This window comes from Cryptomeria japonica, chromosome 10 (genome assembly GCF_030272615.1).
Source record: "Cryptomeria japonica chromosome 10, Sugi_1.0, whole genome shotgun sequence".
Taxonomy (NCBI): Eukaryota; Viridiplantae; Streptophyta; class Pinopsida; order Cupressales; family Cupressaceae; genus Cryptomeria; species Cryptomeria japonica.
This window is the reverse complement of record NC_081414.1, coordinates 170,364,639-170,388,332: the sequence shown is the minus strand read 5'-3', so window position 1 is coordinate 170,388,332 and position 23,694 is coordinate 170,364,639. Positions and strand designations below refer to the sequence as shown.

Here is a 23,694-nt window from a genome sequence, read left to right as displayed (position 1 = left end):
GGATTGAGTTGTTTCATCTCCTTTTAATTGTTATCAAACCCATTTTTTCAAGCACATCTTAAATGTTTTTCTTTTCAACTGGTTTAATCTAGTGTACTGCGTCCCTGAGGTTTTTAGAAACAGTTTTGTCTTCTACCCATCCCCAAAAATCAAAAAAATTGAGGAATTCCCCCTCTTTAGGTATTCCACGGGGATAACTTGACATCCCACAACCTTCTTGGGATTGTCATGATGTCCCCAATGGCCTGCAGTTTAACATTAAACAATCCCCCCCAAAAATCCATAATACTATCCTGAGCTGAAACCCAGCATGCCACATTCCTAATGTTGATAAATGGTTCTCAAAACCAGTATAAGATGTTTAAAAAGAGTATATGGATAAATAATATGATTAGAGTTTGTGGAATCACTGATGCAAGAAGTTTGCATTCATGACCATAGAGAAACAGATGTAACATGTAGAATACTAAATGTAATAAATACAGCATCAGAAAAAGCTCTTCTAACATCCATAATTAATAAATCTCAGATCCACCTATCATCAGTATGTGATCAGCTAAGTTTATCTTAGTAATCTACAAGACTGTTTTCACATTTGTGGTAGTTCAATATCCTATCCATTTAATGGAATCTGTTTTTCAGCCCTTGTTCATTTTCAGGGTCAGGAATATCACAAGTATCTGCTCTCTTATCAAGACACTAGTCATTTCAGTTAAAAAATTGTATCTGTAAAAGCATCAGTCAAAATTGATTTTTTCATAGACGGTCTCTTCACCAATGTTGATAAATATTGATTTGCAGGAAATCTCAATTTTAGGCTCTTAGACTGTCGTCATGAATGCCAGTTTTCCCATACCAAAACAAAAACAAAAGCAACTATATGGTAATAACAATGAAATTATAATGAATCTGCACAATTGTAGTCTTTGATTCGTAGATAAAAGGAAATACAAAGGTTTTTGGATTTGGGTCTGAATTTCCTTTCCATATTTTTCAATGATGGTCTATCCAGTAACAAATTTATTACAAACACAAGTGTGCACAGTTTGACGGAAATGTAACAGCCAATGAACTGGCGTAAAATCTATCCTTTCAATATTGATATCTACATTTCTTACATATCAAATTTTGCTTTAAATATTTTAATGGAACTTGGCTTCTCATGATGGATTTAGTTCCCGCTTCCTAATAGGGTATAGTTCCATAAGTGTTGAACAGAACCTATACTTAAAAATATAAAATGGCAGTTACAATAATTGGTCATTTCTACAAGACCTAAAGAAGATCACATTCTGGCACCACAACTATTTTGCTGTTTGAGCCATATTCTGCTTTCAAAATATCCCACTGCTACCAACAAGCAATCAAAGAGAACCTCAAATTGAAGTTGCTGGAAAGCAAGCAAAGCAAGAATACCAATAAAGAAAATAATAAATAACACATAAATGATGTAGATCATGCAGAATAACCACAATATCCTTTCTTATTTTCCCTTAAAAAGAAAAATGTAGATGAAATGAGACAATATACCTTTGATTTGCTGACGTGGATGTTGATATAGTCTCAAGTTGTTTGCTTTGATCCTGACGAACAACAGATCGATCTGGTTTGGTTACCAAATTGGGAAACAGTGCTGAGCTAGTTGATGGACTGTTTAAGTTTTTTTTTTTCCCTTTAGTTGTATCTTAAAAATTTAAATATCAAATTTGTATATTTTTCTGGTAGCCATTTCCCTGCTATTGGCAAAAACCAGATTTTTTCTTGTTGTTGCCTAAGCTGCATCCCTGCATATTTCTGTCCTAGAAACTTGGAGAAACACTGATTTACTCAGTTACTTGTTATTTTGATAGATATTTGAAATTGAATGACAATGTATTTAACTTGACAGGTTCTTTACTGGCTTTCTGGTCTTACCTGCACGGATGAGAATTTTATAATAAAATCTGGAGCCCAACGTGCTGCATCTACAGAAAGTGTTGCCTTGGTTGCCCCTGATACATCTCCGAGTAAGTTTGCATGTTATAAATATTGATTAACATGATATATAGAGGATTTATTGCTTGCTACTCCTGATTTTTTTTGTATTAGGAACCTTTGATATCTTTTGTTTCTTTGTTTGTGGCTTTTATTCTGTTGTCAATGATTTTAAACAGGGGGTCTAAATATTGAAGGGGAGTCTGAAAGCTGGGATTTCGGTGTAGGTATGTAATCTTCAGCTTTGCATGCTCTCTTTTGTGAAGTTGAAAATTGAGAAACTTTATGTTTTTTGATGTTTGTATGTTTCATAATCTTCCCTTTTTTGGTTTATGAGTACAAAAGTACTTTAAGATAAATACAGCACAAAATACGTTATTGTTAGAAAGGTGGCCAGAAGCAATGATCAACCTGATTTATGTAGGTGCTGGATTTTATCTTAATGCCACTCAAGAAAAATGGAAAAATTGGCGCATGTATGATTATGTTGTTGATGAACTCCCCAAACTCTTAAGTGCTTACTTTCATCAGCTTGACACTTCAAATGCATCTATTTTTGGGCATTCCATGGGGGGACATGGAGCTCTTACAATTTATTTAAAAAATCCAGACAAATATAAGGTTTGATATCAAGCTTTTCACTTTTATCGTTTATTTAGAGTGAATTTATTGCTTTCAAACAAACAGAGAATTTGTCATCATGTCAATGGTTCCTATAAATACAACAGCAGTGTTTGTTAGTATTAGGTTCTAATATCTAGTATGGGTGACCTTTGCCATTCATAAATTTTGTTGGATAAATGCAGTCTGTGTCAGCTTTTGCACCTATTTCCAATCCCATTGACTGCCCATGGGGTCAGAAGGCTTTATCGAATTACTTGGGCAATGACAAATCCAGCTGGGAGGTCAGTTATTATTTTAATGTTTTAAAAAATCAACCCACTTTCTGATTTTTTCTGGTCATTGTGTTGCACTGGGTGAACAGAATTGTTTGCACTGAAAGGTTTTGTGTTCACTTGTTTGTTATACAGGATTATGACGCAACTTATCTAGTGAAGAAATGCAATAAATTATCAACTACTATCCTGATCGATCAGGTAGTCATCTACACACTTCTATATATTATTATAAAATGATCTAATTAGGTGACAAAATAAAATGGCATGGTAGATTTAAATGAATGTTCCTCATTAGACAGAGGCTTTCAAGTACATTCTCCAAATGGTTCCTTCCTTGCTATATTCATTTCAGCATGTTCAACCTTTTCTGCTATTGGTTGGCCTCAGAACTTTGTTTTGAAGGGATTTATTTTATTTAGACACCTCTATATTTTATTTGTGAACGGCTCACTATCTTTACTACAACATATAAATAAGATATAGTGAATTGGTTGGAGTCTTAAGCTAGCCAGCTAAAGTAGTCTAGTAGAAGAACTTGCAAAAATATAGAAAGATGAATCCTTGTTGGAGGGGAAATTTCATTGTTGATCAAAGTTCAAATTTTTCTAGTGCTTTGGAAAGCTTTACTCATTGTCATACCTCTGCCATAGGGAAGATATCAATACTCGAAAAAATGGTCTTATTAATAAGACTTCACCATTTTCTGCCTTTCCTAAAACTGTATTGAGGCATTAATATCCAGTGAACCATTGGCAAATCAATTTGGCAGCGACTAAATTAAGAATGGTTAAGGATTGTTACATTAACACGGGTCTCCACAATGACTAATGAGGTGCGACTACACCAAACAGCCGCAGGTGATGAGTAAAGAGGCATGGGCAGTGATTACATTAAGATGACTAATGATGGTTAAAGGACAGCAGTCATAATAATAAGAGACACCACCTTTGAAAAGGAGACATGGTTAGTAGGGATGTGACTCTCCAATACCACGGGACAGATATATAAGGCAGATTGGCAGTCAGAGAAGGGGCATCAAAGGAAACAACTGGATAAGGATTGAGATTTGCAAAGAGCGGACCAATTCAGGCGTAGAGGTCAGATCAGAAGTCATTATTTATTGCAGGCTATAACAGTATTATTCATTGTGGATTAAATATCAAGGAAGACAATCGATCAAGACAAAGGCATCTGCAGCAATCAGTAAAAAGGGGCACAAATACAGATCAAGGAAAGACCCTTGTTGAACAGCATGTACGGTCTGGATCATGCCTATAATAAATCAGATCAATATTCATTATATCAGAGAGATAAGAACATTAATTATTATATTTGTTGCAAATTCTAGGGTGATTGCAGAAGGGGACATTACAATTTGTATCAGAGCACTGTGCCTACCAGCCTGAGGGACAGAGAATAGTTGATGCAACTTAGCTAAAGGGCTCAAAGGGCCTTGGAAAGAGAAAGGAAGGAACTTACACCCAATGACACAATGAGCGAACAAATGGGCAACGAATTGAGGACCTTCATGGAGCAAACCACTCAAACTCTCATGGAGCAAAATGAGAGAACGACCCAACTTCTCCTCCAAACCATCCAAAATGTGAATAACCATAATTCTAGATCCAACCAAACCCATGGAAGAGATACCGACTCCAACCACTCCGAAAATAACATCTCAACAAGGGTATCAATCCCTAGGCCAACAAGACATCCCTTCATGCCTAGGGAAGAACACATAATAGATGAAGAAGGAAATAGCCCAACCATTGAAAATGTGGATGAAATTGTGGAAGTATACTCAAGATTAGATCCCAAAGTTAGGAGGAATATCTCCTTGAGGGATTATTGTGATGCTAAAACACGAATTACCCCTAATAGGAGAAGAGGGCAACCTAGCAAAGATTTAAAAAAAAAGATAAGTAAGATAGCCCTTACCAACTTTGATGGATTTGGAAAATTTACGACACGTTCATGGGTTCAAAATTTGGACAACTATCTTTCACTTAGCCCCATGACAGAAGAAAACGCCATAAAATTCACCATACTTCATGGTACCAAAGGTGTCTCAAAGAAGACTTTCATACCTATTTATCGAGGAATTAAAAGAAACTATCCAAGGCTTGGTAAGTGCCCTCGATCTTACATCACTTGGGGATAAGTGCCCTCAATCCTACATCACTTGAGGATGAGATCCAAAAGGCACTAAAATTAGACATCCCATCTACAAAGGACAAATACCATACAAAGAATCAACCTTCTAACATTCATACCAAACCTTATCCTCCTCTATCTTACAATGAAAGAAGGAAGCTCATCAACAAAGGGTTATGTTTTCGATGCAAGGGAAAATGGGAACGTGGGCACAATTGTACTCGGGAAAAACTTAAAAAATGACGAGACCCAAAAGGGAAAGTTTTGTGCTTCAAATGCAAGGAAGAATGGAGGCCAAGACACATGTGGGAAAGAAAGCCAAATATGTAATATAGAGGCAATGTTTAACGAAGAAGCAAAAGGAAATCCAAGCAAGAAAACAAGGTACAATGAAGGAGATCTTAAGAGTATCCAATCGAAAGAAGGGACAATAAACAAATGGAGCTATGTGGAGGAACAAATCTAGGGGTTTGGCCCCCTTCTTGGCTCATGGGAGTAGAAAGGTGGGTTATGCCCCCTTCCCCGCTCATGGGAGCAGAAAGGTGGGGCTAGGCCCTCTTTCTACCTCTAAGTGGCTTATGAGTAGCAAGGTGGGGTTAGTCCCCCTTCCCGGTTCGTGAGAGTAGTAAGGCAGTGTTAGGCCCCCTTCCTAGCCCCCTAACAAACCCCTTGATGCACTTGCCTTTTGCAGATCCAAATGCCTCTTTCTTTCTCCTTTGATCCTGCCAGCCTGTTGGGTAAAAAAATAAATAAATGGATGCATTCTAGTAATGAGAAGGGATCTAACAATACATGTATTAGCGTGTATGCTCCATGTTTGCATATATTCATCTGTATGCTTCGTGTTTTTATATGTATGCTCCGTGTTTGGTTCATACCTGATATGTTTTTAGTATGTCTACCCCAATGATTACTGTAAATATATTCTTATCATCATGAGATTTCTATTTTTGGTTGATCTAAAATACGAGAATAACTAAGAGTGAACCAAAAGATATGAATTTATTTAGAAAAGAACAATTTAAGGTCATAGATGTGTGTCATGCTTCTAATCCTCATCTTAATATATGGAAGACTCCTTCAAAATTTTGAACCTTACCAATTTCCAACTCTAGATTATGTTGTTGCGAGTTTAGTCTAAATTCACAACTTAGTGTAATAGTAGGGTTATTGAAGCTTGTTTACCCTCTGGATGAACAGTTTAGAACATATAGATAGAATGCTTAACGAGAAACAATAATGCCATAGATACCAAATGATAAGATCAAGCAAATATAGGAGATGCTATTTCCATTCATAATCCTGTATTTACAAGTTACCTTCCATGGTATATAAAGGTACCGAGGGGATGCGAGGGACAACCGTCGCACCCGTAACTACCATCCCTCGGTTACATTACTAGCAAAGTAAAGTACCGCCTAATTAACTACTGTTTTATTCCCGTACAATATTACCGCCAACATCATCCCCCCCAAAAAACAAGGTCGTCTCTTGACGATTGAAACAAAATGGGATGATTAACAACAGAGAATTCAGGACTGAGAATGGGGTGGAGGAAGCGTCCTTGGTGAGGAGGGTGCCGATGCGCAGGGTGCGGCTGTCAAGTGAGCTCGTAACTCATAGACTTGCTCAGTCTGTAGCTTGAGGTCCCGCTTTGCAACCATCTGGTGCTCCATCGCTGTTTTCACCATCATCGCCGCCTCCAAGACCTCTTTATCTTTTTGCTCTACCATCTCCAAGGCACTACCCAGGCGACTCTCCAACATAGCCCTGTCCTTGCGGGCTTCCGCCAACTCTACCTCCAAGGCACCCTTCGCCGACCTCTCCTCGGCTAACACCGAGTCCAAGGTAGCGCGCTTTGCATCCCATGAGGCCTTCTCCCGAGCCAATTGCTCTCTGTGCGACTCCCCCATCTGTTGGAGTCGAGCAGCCAACTCGTCTCGTGCCAACACAGTCTCCTGGCGTTGGGTCTTGGTACTCAACAATATATTGCGTCCTCCGCAACTCATAGTAGGTCTCTCGGAAAACCTGCTCTATCCTCTGCAACAATGACTGTCTACTGGTCTCGCCAACCTGCTCGCGAAGGCCCCAATTCTCCAACATCTGTAAGGTTTCCGTAGCTGGCCATCCACCAGACTCAAAACACTGCGCAAAGTGTGTTGTGCACCTTCCCCTCATAAACCCGAGTAGCTGCTCCAACTCCTCATCTGTCCGAGCATCTCCTTGAGACCTCACAGACGCTACCATCCGTCGGGCTTCCACAGCCATATCCGCAAGGAACTGCTCCAATTCCCTATCGCCCTCCCCTCCCGGAGATGCTAGGACATCGCACTCCTGGGCATCTCCGTGAGGACTCTGCAGTGGCTCGTCATGCGGGGGGCTCAGAATCAATTCCTCCTCCTGTCTCGGACTTAGCACCAACTCACGAATGGGTGAGTGGTCTCTTTGTACAATCCATGCTGTCTCTGGTGAACTGTCTCCGACCAGGTCCACAATCTCGTGAGGGCTCGGCTCACGCTGTGGGGAAAGGACCGCTACTCCAACTGGTGCTATTGGCGTCATTTTGTATCGACTCAGCCACACTCATATCCATATGGGAAGGCGTACCACTCCCTCTAGGATGCTTTGCTCGTACAACCTCTCGACCAACCTTCCCGCCACTGCCCCCAGCCTCTACTGCTGCTGTGGGACTCTTGTCGTCGACCACGTGAGGCTCTGGTAAGGCTACCAATGTTGCGACCGCCTGTGGGGGAACCATAATCACTGGTGTCCTGCCCTGCCCAAAACTAGGAATCGGCACTGCCAATACTGCTGCTTCAGAAAGAGGCCGAGTGGTACTTGCTGAGACCGTTCGCTCGGGTAACTCACCTGAGGGTCATGTGGCTACTGCTGGCACAACTGAGAGAGGTGGAGGTGTGGCTGTCTGTGCTACTGCAGAAGATGTTGCCCCCATCTCCTCCTCCACCTGCTGTTCCCCTCTACCCACCATTCTGAAACTACCCCCGGTGGCCCGTGATATCACTGGAGTCTTCTGCCTCCTCACTCGGGTCACTAGACGCGGACTCCGACTCTGTCTCCGCCTTAGACACCACCACCAGTCGCTTCCGTTTCTTGCCTGATTGTGTATCTCTGCTCGGTGCCATCATATCCAAGTGAACCCAATAAAATATAGGCGGCTGCCCCTGGTGTACACGGCCTTGGGGTGCCAAGTGCTGTGCGTCCGGTGAGCCGTGAAGGCATACCGCATCGAGGAAGAGCCCAATCGCATGGTAGGGCATGTAGAAGGTCCTATGCTAGAGGGTCATGAATTCCTCCATCCTATCTACGAGTACTGATGCCCAGTCATATACCACGCCATTACGGATGCCATTCACCAGCACCACCTGCACCATGGCAATATCTGAAGCCCTACTCGCTCCCATCAGGTGGCTCTTCAATACATCAACAAGGCACCGGCATATCCCCTCTCTCAGGAATGACTTCTTCAGACCTCTTCCTTTGCTTGCATGCTGGAGACTATCAAGTTCCGCTTGTGTGAGGTCGTCGCGACACATCAACTTGAGGAGTTTATCTTTTAAATCTGGGGATATTTTTTGCCCCTTGTCCACTTTCTTTCCTTGCACCCCCGGAATACCAAAAACACTTGTAAATTCTGTGGAAGCAAACGATACTGTAATTTGTTGGTGCTTGTAATCAAATACGGACTGCCTCCTGTGTGGGTCATAGGCACTAATCATGGCCCGCAACACTACCTCAAAGTCCTTAATGCAAAAAATGGGCATCTGGATGGCCCACTGTACCTGTGCAAGTCGTAGCTGTGTCTTCATAGGGTCATCATGCGGGGTTTCGTTCCACCATTTCCTACAATCTGTTCCAGTCAAACCCTCGAAGGTAATGATGTCCATCGTCACATCATTCTTTGCTGCCATTTGTTGCTACACTTTGGGTTGCACCTTTTTCCCTTTACTTTTGCTGCTGTCAGCCATGCCGCCCCTGACCTTTACACCCGAAGGCAGAATCCAAACAACTTTCTTGTTCCCAGAGGTTGATGGCACTGTAGCAGGTAACTACCGTAACTGCTTTTGCCAATTTTTTCCACTGCTGGCGTCCATTAAATAATTCTGCCTGTCTTTTGTGCCCTCTTTAATATTAAAAAAATAGGGTTAGGGTAACCACTTTGCATGTGCCTAATTTCCTCCAACATGGGATCCTTCGGTAGCGATACTGACCGTACAACTACTGCCTTTTAGGAATTTCTGTTGGCAATGTGGAAGGAATCCTGGGCCTTCTTTTTGCCTTCCGTGGTTACACGTCTTTTTGTTTTCTTTTTAATTGCTTGGGTTGTTTTATTCCCTTACCGCACGGGAGTTGCTCCAGCGCACGGGAGACACTGCACGGAGTGCTCCACCGCACGGTGAGCATGCGGGCTCCATGGAATGGTGAGCACGCGGCGCCACTGAACGGTGAGCACGTGGGCTCCACCGAACGGTGAGCACGCGGGCGCCACCACACGGTGAGCACGCGGCTTTCCGAACGGTCACGGCTCCACCGTATGGTGAGGTTCTGCTGTATGGTGCTTTTTTCCTTTTTTTTTATTTTTTATTTTCTTTTAATTTTAATTTTTTTAATTTTTTAATTTTTATTTTTTAATTATTTCTTCGAGAGGATTTAGGGTCGGTTGATCGGCTTTGCTCGTGATACAGTTTTAATTTCGACCCATTGATGCTGCCTGCAACCTCCCGTCCATCCAGTGTCCACAACTTCACTGCCCCGTTCTCCGCCACCTTGCGGACTTTATGTGGTCCTAACCATCGGACCTTGAATTTGCCTGGTTTAATCTCATTACGCCCATTATATTTCAGTACCAGTTGTCCTGGAGCAAACCTCATTCGTTTCAAGTGCTTGTCGTGCAACAACTTCCTCCTTTGTTGGGCTACCTCCGTAGCCCACTGGGCCATCATTCTTTTCTCATTCAGCTTATTTAAGACAGACAGCCTCTCCCTCAGGCTCTCCATGTCCCCGAGTTTGTTCTCTATTGCAATGCGAAGGCTTGGCACCATGAATTCCGCTGGCACAACAGCTTCCTGCCCGTACATGAGTTGGAACGTGGTCTGGCCGATGGTCACCTTGTAGGTTGTGCGGTAGACCCACAAGACCGAAGGTAATTTTTCTTCCCAGTCTTCTCCCTCGACACCGCAAGACTTGTAAATTACCCCCACGAGAATCTTGTTGGTAGCCTCGGCCTGCCCATTGGCTCGCGGGTAATAGGGGTTGGACAATGAATGAAAAATTTTAAATTCAGTAGTGAGGAGTTTGATAACGTGGTTCACAAAATGTCCACCCCTGTCGCTGGTCAATTGCATAGGGATACCATATTGTGTAATGATTTGCTCATAAATGAATCTTGTTGTACTTACGACCGAGTTGTCAGGCAGGGCCCATGCTTCAACCCACTTGGTTAAATATTCTGTGGCTACCACAATGTAGCGACACCTCCTGGCGCGGCTGGCCTTGAGTGGCCCAATAAAATCCAACCCCCAACGCTCGAATAGTTCCTGAGCATGCAGGGTTGAGGGGCATGAAATCCCTTTTCAGCGGCTTCCTCGCTCTCTGACACGTATCACAACCTACTACCCATTCTCTAGCATCATTATACAATGTGGGCCACCACAGGCTCGCTAGCAGCACCTTTTTTGCCGTAGTGTCTGGTCTCATATGGCCTCTCGCGGGCCCCTCATGGGCCTCCCTCAGAACGCTTGGCACCTCTTCCTCCATCACACATTGATGTAACACCTGGTCGGGTCCCATTTTATACAACCATCCTTTAATCAACTGAAACGTGCGGCTTCTCAACACGAGTTTCCTCCGTTCTCCCGGTGGCATATGTTGCGGGAACACGAAGGTGGAGAGATATTCCCTGATAGCAGTATACCATGATGGCAGTATTGCGATCTTGAATAGGTGAGCATCCGGAAATTCATCATTCACCCCCTTTGGCGGCTCTCCGAACCTAATCCGGGACAACTGGTCAGCAATGACATGGCTCTTGCTTGGCCGTACAATTATTGTGAACGTGAACTCCTAAAGGAGCAGTAGCCCCCTGCTTATCCTGCCTTGGACGATGGGTTTATTTACTAGGTACATCAACGCCTGGTGATCCACATAGAAAGTGAAGGGTGTTGCCAGCAAGTAGTGCCGAAATTTCTGTACGGCATAGACCATTCTGAGGGCCTCCCTCTCGGTGGTACTGTAGTTCTTCTCGGCTTTCGACATCAACTGACTGGCAAAATAGATGGGATGGTCCAACCCATGTCCCCCTTCTTGTGCCAATGTAGCCCCAATGGCATAGTTTGAGGCATCCACGTGTACGTAGAATTCTCGGTCCCAGTTTGGATAGGCTAGAATGGGTGCTGCCACCAGTCTTCTCTTGAGTTCCTCGAATGCTTCCCCTTGTGCCGATTCCCATATGCATGGTTCGCCCTTCCTTGTCAGTTTGTCCAGTGGGAATGAAAGTTGGGCAAAGTTCTTAATGAACTTCCGGTAGTATCCAATGTGTCCCAAGAAGGACTTGACTCCTGTCACATCAATAGGTGACTCCATTTCTACAATTACCCATACCTTTTCCGGGTCAATTTTCAATCCGACTTTGCAAATGATATGGCCCAACAACTTTCCTTGTGGTACCATAAATCTGTATATCCGTGGATTCAAGGCAAGCTTGGCCCTTCGGCATCTCTCCGTGCACTCTCTTAGCGCCACCAAGTGAGCGTCTTCGCTACTGAAAAATCGACCAATCATCCAAAAAAGCTTTAAAATTTCCCACAGACATCTTATCGAAGATGTAAAGGACTATCCTCTGGAAGGTCGCGAGAGCATTGCACAACCTGAACAGCATTCGTGGTCTTCAACTTGTCCTCCTCAACTATCGAAATTTGGTTATATCTCGAAAAGCCGTCCAGAAATGAGTACATTTCATGTCCAGCCACCTCCTCCAGGATGTTGTCTGTGAAAGGTATAGGAAACGGATCCTTGACGGTGACTATGTTGAGGCACCGAAAATCCACGCAAATACGGATCTGGTTGGCCTCCTTCAGTGAGATCACAATCAGCGAGACCCACTCACTTGTCTCCACCCGAAATATGATGCCGGCCTCCAGCATCCGTTCAATCTCTTCGTTCACTTTGGCAGCATAGTTCTTATTCATTCGGTACGACCTCTTCCGTACCGGTTGGGCTCCCGAGACCAATGGTATCTGATGGACGCACATTTTTGGCGGGACTCCCTTCAAATCCTTGTAGGACCAAGCGAATACGTCCTTGTATTCCATGAAGATTTTGAATGCTGCGGCCTTCAGCACCGGGCTCCAGTTGTCGCCTACCCAGATATTTCTGGGGGTGGTAGTGTCTCCTAAGTTTGTCTCCTTCACGGTGGTGTCTTCATACCGCATTGGTCTATCCTTTGAAAATTCGTACGCTGGAACATCATTTACTTTGGCATCTCCCTCCTTATACTCCGTGTACTCTGGCGAGAACTCCTCCTTGCCTGGCTCATCCTCAATTTGCAGCATGTGACAAGCAGGGTGAAACACTTCATAGTCTTCCATTTGCTAGTGGAAGAGTCCATTCAATGAGGAAGTGTCATCTTCTGAGCATCCACTGAGTTCAAGCACTCCTTCGTCGTTTGGTTCCCTCTCGTCTTCTTTACCTTCATAGGAATCCCACTCCCATCTGTTTGAGTCCTCTGAATCCGAGTCAGATGATGCAAGTTCCTCGCCGACAACCTGGGTCCTCAAATCAATGGTGTACTTCCGCCCCCCTTTCTTCATGGAAAGGGTGTTCTTCTTCCAGTTGTGGTTCACCTTTGCTGTAACCAGCCACCCTCTCCCTAAGATGGCGTCATACCCCTTCTTCTTTAGTGGGATTACCACAAAATCCAGTAGGAAGGCTTGTGTGCCGATGGTCACCGACTGGGCCATCAGGGTGCTGAGTGGCTTGATGCCGTGCTGGTCTGCTCCTACCAAGTTGAATGTAGGTGGCCATAGTGTTGGCTTCTCGAGCTTCTTCCATGTATCCTCTTATAATACATTCACCCCCGAACCTCCGTCTACGATGGTGTCTTTGAGGATAGCCCCGAGAATTCCCATCTCTACTACCGCAGGATGCCGACCACTATTTAAGGCCAACAACATTGGGTCAGCCGAGGGGCTGACTGGAATTTCCGCCCGTGTCGCACCCGAAGGTGCCTGTGCAGTACGGAACTAAAAATGGCGGTTCTCAGCTGTGGCATTGTGTCTAGAAGGTCCTTCACTCTTATCGGCACCTCCATCTGTAGTACTTGCCCAATTATGTTATTTTTGGCTTCAGTATGGGATGATGTACTCACCACCTCTGCATTGTTCCGTCGTTCTGCCGTCATCTCGCGCCTAATGTTGGCTTTTGCCTCCCGTAATCTCTCTTTCTCCGTACGGGGGTTGGGATAAGTGGCCTTTTTGGTCTGAGCACGGGTGATTGCCAGTACTTCTTTATCACTAGTCTTCTCAATGTTGAGGAGGTTAACCCCTGGCTTGGGGCAATTTGTCTCATCGTGGTCTCCAGGACCACACCATCTGCACAAGTGTTGCGGTGCCTCCTCTTTCTGGCAATCCCGGGCAAAGTGTCCCCATTGGTTGCATGCCCGACACTGAATCATGGCCGTCCCGTGGCATCATACTACATTTGACTCCGATTATTGCTATTATTATTGTTGCCTCTTCCTCCCCTTCAGTTACCTCTGTAACCGCCAGATGATGCCGAGGTGTTGGCTTGAGGCTGCGATGTGCCTGCTATCACTGACGACTGCTCCTGGGTGAAGAGCACGTGGTTCCCCCATGTCTTCATGTTGTAGGTACATTCTTTGGTAGAGTGTCCCAACACTTGGCAAATATCGCAGAAGGCCTTTTTTGGACAGGAGCCTTTCGTGTGACCTTCCTCACATTCTGTGCACCATACTTCCTTATTTTTGTTGGTGCTTCCCTTCATGCTCTTGAATTCCTTCATCATGCAATGCATATGCTTCTGAAGGGCTTGCACCTTTTTACTCGACCCCTCGTCGTTGCTACTTCCGTCGGAGAGTCCTCCTCTTCAGAGGATCTGTCTTTCTTTTTCTTGGATGTCTTCCCTTCGCTCTCCAGGTCCATTGCTCGGTTATAGGCATCGTTGTAGGATGTGGGGGGTACAATTTTCATTTTCCTTTTGAGTGACGATTTTAAGCCCTCCACAAACCACCTTTTCTTCAACCCATCGCCGGGCTGGTTATCCATTCTTCCCAACAATTCCTTGAGGCGTCAGCTATATGCTCGGATGGTCTCACTTTTCCCTTGCTTGGTGCTTAGGATTTTTGCTACGATTTCATTATCATCTCTGAGGAGTCGAAACTCCTTTTCGAAGGCTTTGTGCAATTCATCCCAAGTTGTCAGTTGGGTTTTGTCAGCATCCGAGTACCAATTGATGGCTACTCCTCGTAGGGTGGCAAGGAATTGCACTACCCATTCCGCCCTATCGGCCACGCCATTGGCCGACCAGATTGTTTCACATGTACGACAATGCTGTACGGGGTCTTCTTTCCCATCTCCGGTGAACTGTGGCAATTTCTGCCGATTTGCCATTACGTTTCTTGGTGGCGGCCCGGTTTGTTTTCCGGAACTCAAACTTGTCCCTCCATAAACTCCTCCAGACATTGGTCCTCTCGAAGGTATTCCGCCGAGATTTGGTCCGTTGGGCCCCACCAAGTTGCTTTGACTACCAGGGTGTGATGAGCCTGCACCGAACATATTGCTTCTACTACCGTGATCTTGTGTCCTCCCAACACCTTCGGTCTCATCGGTATCCTCCGCCTCTCTGTTCTTGGTCTTTGTCTCGTCTTCCCTCCTGGTCTCGACACCTCTGTATGGCGTGTACGGCTCTACCGTACTCCCGTCACTGATTTCCTCCAATGTTAGGGAAAGGTCCCCCAACCGTTTCTTGGTGGTTTCTATTAGTACGAAAACTTGGCCCTCGCCAGAGCCATTGCTGCCATTTCCGCCGCTTCCTTCCTCGGTAATCCTCTTGAATCTTCTTCTTCGTTCTGCTTGTTGCTCGAGAATTAATGCTCGTTGAGTGGCTTCAGAGTCCCCTATGTATTCCTTCTTGTTTTTGTCCTTATTTAGCAGATTGGGCATTAATTCTAAATTCTCCTTATGAAATAGAACAAGACATCATATTGAAAAGAACACTTTTATTAGTTCATCCCTCGTATACAATGTATGTCACTACAGTGGGGGTGTTCTTGTTTATTCTCCTTCGCCCGTACACAGTTCATGGATTATTTACCCCTCGCTCGGTTTCCTTGCGCTCTTCTTGGCGCTCGTGAAACTCCCGTAGGATTTGTTGGTGTCGGTTCTCCCAATAGGTGTCTTCACTGCGGTTTTGAAGAGCCAAAAATCCCTGTGGCAGAAGGTTGGGCAAGTTGCTCATCAAACGATTTACCGCCGGCTTACACCAAGCGCACTCCACACAGCATCCTCTGGAACATCCTCGGTGGTGGCTTCCCTTCGTACGTGTGTTTCAATCGCCACCTGGAGGATGCAGGAGAAATCTTTCGTAATTGCTATTTCTCCCTTGAATAGTTCTTTAGGCTCTTTGTCAGGGTTACTGCTCGTTCCTTCGGCCAATGGTTGTCCCATTATCCACGTGCCATGTAGTATATTCCCGTGCTTCGGATAAATTTCGGCAATGACACCAGATGTTTACCCTCTGGGCGAACAGTTTAGAACATACAGATAGAATGCTTAACGAGAAACAATAATGCCATAGATACCAGATGATAAGATCAAGCAAATATAAGAGATACTATTTCTATTCATAATTGTGTGTTTACAAGTTACCTTCCATGGTATATAAAGGTACTGAGGGGATGCGAGGGACAACCGTCGCACCCATAACTACCATCTCTCGGTTACATTACTAACAAAGTAAAGTACTGCCTAATTAACTACTGTTTTATTCCTGTACAATATTACCGCCAACAAAGCTTATGGAGGATCTAAGGATTATGAATCCCCAAGAGACGAATTGAAACCTTCACATTTGCAAAGATGTGGTTAAAAACTATGTTACTCGGGGACGTGTCCTCGGTTTTTTTTCCGCGACTCCTAGGGGACGTCCCCATAAATTCTGCATATTGACAGTGAATTTTGACAATAAATTCTATAAGCAATTTGACTTCGACTCTCAATTTAACACAAATTTGGCATAAGAACTCTGCTAGTTCTTATATGTTAAGGTTTTATAATGTATATGTGCATGCTTTATCCATGTTTTCATATGAATATTTTAAATTTCTCTATTTTTAATAGCTGCCCCCTTTGCCGTCCCCTAGCCGTCCCCAAAATTGGCAAAAAAAATCACCATCCTGGAAACATGTACCCCTGTCCCCTGCCGTCCCCATCCCAGAAACTCGGGGTAACATAGGTTAAAAACCGTCATTGCTTGAGGACAATCAAATTTGAGAACGGTGGACTACCATACCCCTGCCATAGGGAAGATATCAATACTCAAGAAAATGGTCTTATTAATAAGACTTCACCATTTTCTGCCTTTCCTTAATCTGTATCGAGGCATTAGAACCCAGTGAACCATCGGCAGATCAATTAATTTGGCAGTGACTAAATTAAGAATGGTTAAGGATTGTTAAATTAACATGGGTGTCCAGAATGATCAATGAGGTGCGATTACACCAAACAGCCGCTAGTGACGAGTAAAGAGGCACGGTCGGTGATTACATTAAGATGACTAAAGATGGTTAAAGGGCAGTGGTCATAATAATAAGAGACACCATCTTTGAAAAGGAGACATGGTTAGTAGGGACGCGACTCTCCAATACAAAGGGAGAGATATATAAGGATCAAGATTCATAAAGAGCAGACCAATTCTGATTATACCATCAGTCAGGCATAGAGTTCAGATCAGAAGTCATTAATGATTGCAATCTATAGCAGTATTATTCATTGTGGATCAAATATCAAGGAAGACAATTATCAAGACAGATAAAGGCATCTGTAGTGATCAGTAAAAAGGGACACAAATACAGATCAAGGAAAGGTCCTTGTTGAACAGCAAGTACAGACTGGATCAGGCCTATAATAAATCAGATCCACACTCATTATATCAGACAGATAATAACATAATCATTATCTTTGTGGGCAAATTCTAGGGTGAATCCAGAAGGGGACACACTCATGCTCAATAGTCAATATCAACCCAAATGGATCCAAATTTGTACATAATTTTTTTTTTTTGAATTGAATAGTTTTGTCACCAAAATCATATGCTCTGAATAAATCCAAATTTGGACAAAACAAAATATAAAATTTTAGTTCTTGGGTTTCCTTGAATTTCATGTCATGAAAACTCTCCTTAATTTCTTGGGAGAAAGCTTGTTACATGGCTTTTCAGATTCCAAGACAGATCTTTTCATTTCTATTTTAGACTATTTATTTCTTACTAAAAACAGCTATTAAAGGAATTGTCATTTGAATGTAAAAAAAAAAAGTTGTTGCTTCACATATCTTATCAATAAAGAAACCAGAATGAGAAACCAACAAGATGCTACTTATGTTTGCAGGCCCAATTATTTATTATATCAAATGGGGGTTATAAAGCAGTTATAACTTAAATTAATAATGACAATGTTTATGAGAATGTTATATATATACTACAAGGGGTAGTGCCCTTTTTATTAAAAGTAAAATACAAATTACATTATTCTTTTTTTGAAAAGCTATATTCCAGGGACATTTTCTTTTGTCGGCCTATGATGGATGAAGATTCAAAGACCTTCCACCATATCAGCAGCCCTTTCCAGTTGTAGTGGAGATAACAGTACGGGTGATGGCCAATGAAGAAGTTGGTGGTCTCCATATTGTTCCTGGTAATTCCGTCACGGAGTAAAGTTATTGCTTGTTTCATATCGTCATTTCTTTTTGTAGTTTCTATGCCAAAGATGCCAACCATACTTCCTTTGTTTGGCCTTTTATTGAATTCTGGCATTGCCTTTCTTGCTGGATCCAACAAAGGCTATTGGCAAATGTTGTCACTGCCAGTTTGCCCTACCACTTTCTTTGAAGAACTAAACTGCTATTAGCTAGGAAACATTTCACTATATGCGGATTATGTTCATGATTGTTTCCACAGGCATTTGCATTAATCACCTTGCTAATTTCGAGCTTGACCTCCTCTGTATCTATGTGAAAAATCCTCCTTAGTTGAGCCGAGAGCTCCTCCTCAAGGCATGGACATTTGTATCCAGAGACTTGCATCTTGCTATTGTGTTGAGAGTCTTTCAAATATCAATTTAACAGAGCATCCTTCAAATCTAATGGATTGCAATTTTCTGAGTTTTTTCAGATTGTAACTTGAGTGAATATTGTGCCTTGACAAAGTCTCAGTACTCTTCGCTTAATCGGATTACCTGCTGGATATTAAATCAGCATGTTATCCCTTATCGTAGTGATATTAGAAATGATCATCTCCTCTGCCTACGTGCATGCTTGATTCGCATGATAGTCTGCTGTGCAGTAACAATGTTTAACTGTATGGTTGTCCACACTAACCAACAGATCCCAAATTGATTCTACAATATTTTGCAGTTTTCAATTAGTAACTTTTCAGTTGCAGATTGAGTTAATATAGATTTGCGAATCACCTTCGATGTCCATACTTGATAGTCCTTCCTTTTTGCAGATTTGTAGACCTATGAAGAGTGCTTGGAATTCTGCTTCATTGTTGGTACCAATTGGCAATTTCTTGGAAGCTGCCCAAACTCTCTTTTTGTTTGTACCTTATATAACGATTCCTGCTCTTGATATGCCTAGATTCCCCTGCGCTGCACCATCAAAATTAAGGTTTAAAAGTCCAGATGGTGGATGACACCATTTGATGTTGGCTCAATCCATCTTCTGGTTTTTCTTGGTATTGCAACCTTGAGAAAGTCCAAGGATTTCCCTTCTTCATTGCCATTCCATCCCAACTCATAAATGGCCTTGGGCTAGAGGAAGACATGTTCACCCTTGTTCCTTTTTCGATTTTCCTTATTACATCCTCTTTGCTTGCTTCTATCCCACTGACGATTCTTTTATTTTATTCTTTCCAAGTCTGCCATACTAGCATTGAAGGACTTGCCATCCATAGGCTTTCCCAAACTAAATTTTTAGGTCTGGCCAGCTTTTAAACAATTCTAAGATATCTTTTGGTAGTGCTGCGTTCCTTCCTAGTCTATTTTTTAACCAATCCCAACTTGAGTTTGCCATGGGACAGTTTAGGAGAACATGTTTTGCTATTTCCTTTGCCTCTTTACACATCGCACATTGGGAAGGACCAAGGATTTTGATGGCTTGCAAACAGTCTCCTATAATTATTCTTTCATGGAGCACCATCTAGGAGAAATTTCTTGCTTTAGGTAGGTGCCACTTCTTCCAGTAAAGCTCCATTGGCCAGCCAACACATTCCTCCATCATATTTTGTAGTTTGTAATTTCATTTTTATTGAGTAATTGCTAAATTTGGATCCAGTCTAGATTAAATTATCTTCCTTCTATTTAACGCACACTTTCCTCTTTTCTAGTTCCTTCGATAGTTCTTCATTAACATTTGATGCAATAGGCAAATCATTCATTCTTTCCCATTCCCATGATCCATTATTCTGTTTCAAATAGCTAGATACGTATTACCCCCTTATACTGGAAATGAGATTCATATGTTCAACGATGCCGGGAATGTTACTCAAAGGAGGGAGAACACTCCAGGATTCTGTCCAAAGGCATGCTTTTTGACCATTATTAATAACCCAAGATAAGTGATTAGTAAGTAAACTTCTGGACTGTTGCATAAAATTCTAGATATGGGATCCTCATGGGGGATTGGGATTCATTAAAATGCGAATGGGATCCTCTGAATCCAAGTATGTTTTCTGCATAATTTTGCACCATTTTGCTTCTGGTTTTTGAACATTTTCCATACTAGTTTTGTCCCCAAGGCTTTGTCTTGTTTGGCTAGCTTCCTTATCCCAAGTCCACCATTTTCTTTTTCTATGCAAGCTATATCCCAACCAACTAATGGAATGTGCTTGATATCATTTTATCCTTCTGTCCGCATGTGCATAAAAAACACATCACGAGTCCTATTTACTAATTGGAAGACAAACAAATGGCAAAAGATGCAAGGTTCAGGAAGTCTACTCTACTACCTAGAATGCGAGAAGATGGATGAATGACTAGGTGGCATCCCGGTCATCACTCCTCCAGTCGGATTGGTCCACCTCGGCGTGTCCAGATTCAATGTACCTGACTCATGGGAGATGGCACAAACTTCGATGTACCTACCCCAACTATCCATTGGTCAAATATTCCAGAGAAGACATGTGTCCAATTAATACAATTATGTCATTGGTCATAATTGAGTTTGTTGTAACAAACCCTAATTAGGGTTTTCATTGTAGAATCTCGGCCATTGATCTCAAATTGATCTTAGCCATTGAATTGTATTAAGGGCACTATATAAGCCCCGGCTCTTCATTTGTAAAGGCTAATAGAAAATAGTTAGTCACTAGTTAGAAGGTGAGTAGTCAGTTGATAGAATAGCAATTAGAGTAGAATAGGAGGACAAGGCAAGAAATTGTTGCCATTGATTGTAAATAAACTCCATTTTCATTGAAGTAATGGTGAAGTGTGTCGTTTCTTGCAATATGCATGGTTTCTTGTTGAATCTTCAATTCTAGATGGTAGATGATTAGATCGAATGAAGGAAATTGTTGAATGCACCTGTGTGGAATCCGTCTAATCCAAACCACTAGCCTCTTGCTGATGGTAAGTGCGCCTTGCATGGTCAACTGGAATAAAATGAGCTTAATCTTAAGTCGTTACACGTCTATTGTTTCATGCATTATCTTGAATGGTGATCAGTGTCAAATGGTGTACGATTTGAACATATTGGAAGCATCCCTTAGAAGATCGCACTGAGTTGGTGTTGAATTGTTCAGCCTGATGGTGAGACCTAGCCCAGTAGGACTCCACCTAGTCATTCATCCATCTTCTCGCATTCTAGGTAGTAGAGTAGACTTCCTGAACCTTGCATCTTTTGCCATTTGTTTGTCTTCCAGTTAGTAAATAGGACTCGTAATTCCAGCAAATTAGACGTTCAGTCATCAAGTGTAAGTCCCCTTGTGATTCCAGCAAATCACATCATACCACAGAGAGCTTATCCACACGTAGAGATCCTACAAAAAAGAACCTTGAAGTCATCCCGATTGATCCTTTTCGCGACATCTTCAGCATTCGGATGCTTTATTCAAGAGAGGATAAAGTACCCTTTAGGTATTTTATTCTGTGTTCGCATGTGCATAAAAAACACATCAACAGAATTGGCGCTAGAAGGAGGGCATGATTGCGATAAAACGCCTGAACAACTCAACAAAATTAGCAGTGCCTGACAGCAATTGCGAACTCTTGAATACAAGGAAGATCAGTGGAAAGCCATCTTCAACACTCAACAAAAGTGATACAGAGAAGGAAGGTGATCGTTGGGTCGTCAGTTGGACTTGCGAAAAGAAGGAAGCAAGTTGGAACCAATTGAGTTCTCAAGTTGAATCTGAGATATTCAAGATCTCTCTTATTCCAGAAAATCCAAAAAAAGTGAAAAATAGAAATCCAAAAATAGTGAAAAATAGAAAATCCAAAAAAAATCAAAAATCAAAAAATCAAAAAAGAAAAGATTTCTCAATGGAGCGGCAACAGTTTCACGAGGAGCAACAAGTTGATTTTCCTGAACTTTGGTGGAGATTAGATACACAACTTTATCCACGCAGATTGTTCGAGTTTGCAAGACCAGGGCATGTCGAGTCCATGAGACAGAGGAACATGATGAAATGCATTGCTTGAAGTACTTCATCCCGATTGATCCTTTTCGCGACATCTTCAGCATTCGGATGCTTTATTCAAGAGAGGATAAAGTACCCTTTAGGTATTTTATTCTGTGTTCGCATGTGCATAAAAAACACATCAACAGAATTGGCGCTAGAAGGAGGGCATGATTGCGATAAAACGCCTGAACAACTCAACAAAATTAGCAGTGCCTGACAGCAATTGCGAACTCTTGAATACAAGGAAGATCAGTGGAAAGCCATCTTCAACACTCAACAAAAGTGATACAGAGAAGGAAGGTGATCGTTGGGTCGTCAGTTGGACTTGCGAAAAGAAGGAAGCAAGTTGGAACCAATTGAGTTCTCAAGTTGAATCTGAGATATTCAAGATCTCTCTTATTCCAGAAAATCCAAAAAAAGTGAAAAATAGAAATCCAAAAATAGTGAAAAATAGAAAATCCAAAAAAAATCAAAAATCAAAAAATCAAAAAAGAAAAGATTTCTCAATGGAGCGGCAACAGTTTCACGAGGAGCAACAAGTTGATTTTCCTGAACTTTGGTGGAGATTAGATACACAACTTTATCCACGCAGATTGTTCGAGTTTGCAAGACCAGGGCATGTCGAGTCCATGAGACAGAGGAACATGATGAAATGCATTGCTTGAAGTACTTATCAAGGATGGAATCGGCAGCTAGGGAAAAATTTTCTTTTGGGATGTCCCCAGGCCAGAAACAGAAGAAGGCATCTTCAGTGTCCTAGAGAGCAAGGATCCTCTTCTAAGCTTCTTGTGGATGATCGAGAGTTAGCTCATTTTGAATGGTGAAATGCGTTTAGAAAACATATTGCTACCATTATGGTGTAGAATTCACAACTCACCTCACTCTGAATTTACTTGCTCAGTATGTGAAATGGCTATCAATCAAGTCATAAGCCAGTTTGGAATGCCAACTTTGTCCGAGGGAGAATGTATTATTAATAGATCTTGGGGTGCACATCTTGCAGTTGAATTCAAGAGAACCTATGAACAGGACATTGCTCCAGCATTTGATTGTGAGAAGGATCAGTTGCAGGTTGACAATACAAATACACCTGATGATCAATGTATAGATAGCTTGCCATGCCTTGCACTTGAAAAGGAATACCATGAAACAAAAGTTGAAGAATTAGTTGAGAATACTCAAGCAGTGATAAAGGAAGATCCAGGAGTTGAACAAGCAATTAAAGGAGAAGATGACTCATTCCTTGAGGAATTCTCATTTATACTACAGAAGGAAATCCTTGAGAATGAAATACAAGAGGTTTCAAATGGCATTCTTAAAGAGGACAATCAAGTTGACATATTGAATGAAGAATTACAGATCATCATAAGTGAGCCCAGGTATGAAGAACAATTCAAAGGGGCGCTTGAAGATTTCATCACCATTATGCTATTTGAGGAAGTGTTGAAGGATCTTGTAGAGGAAACACAAGTAGAATCATTGCCAAAATTTTTTCGAGATAGGCAAGTTACTGTGAGTGATATGATCCATCATCAGCTCCGACCTCTTGAGACTATGCTTGAAGAAGAAATGCCACCAGAAATTATATTTGATCAACTAGAGGAGATGTTTGAAGCTCAATCCATCAAGGAAACTCTCATTTTTGAAGACATGCTTACAATATTTCATGAAGATGCCTGGTTTATGCAAGATGTCTCAGTGAAAACTGAGAATGTTGAGCTATTCGAAGGGGCGCTGA

The 23,694-nt window shown here is 42.3% G+C and overlaps 1 protein-coding gene across 2 annotated transcripts in view; it reads left to right on the top strand.

Moving 5' to 3' along the window:
* The window catches only part of LOC131047644 (S-formylglutathione hydrolase), a 55,967-nt gene that overhangs the window by 21,991 nt on the left and 10,282 nt on the right, over positions 1-23,694 (top strand). Inside the window, exons 2-7 of one of the 2 annotated variants that reach the window (XR_009106267.2) lie at positions 1,889-2,006; positions 2,154-2,201; positions 2,399-2,595; positions 2,781-2,879; positions 3,006-3,071; positions 17,824-17,973. Coding sequence is in view for 1 of the 2 variants with exons in the window: in XM_057981431.2 (XP_057837414.1) it covers positions 1,889-2,006; positions 2,154-2,201; positions 2,399-2,595; positions 2,781-2,879; positions 3,006-3,071 (528 nt within the window). In the remaining variant the exon portion in view is untranslated. The remainder of the gene's footprint in view (positions 1-1,888; positions 2,007-2,153; positions 2,202-2,398; positions 2,596-2,780; positions 2,880-3,005; positions 3,072-17,823; positions 17,974-23,694) is intronic. The other variant, XM_057981431.2, reaches the window with a different exon arrangement.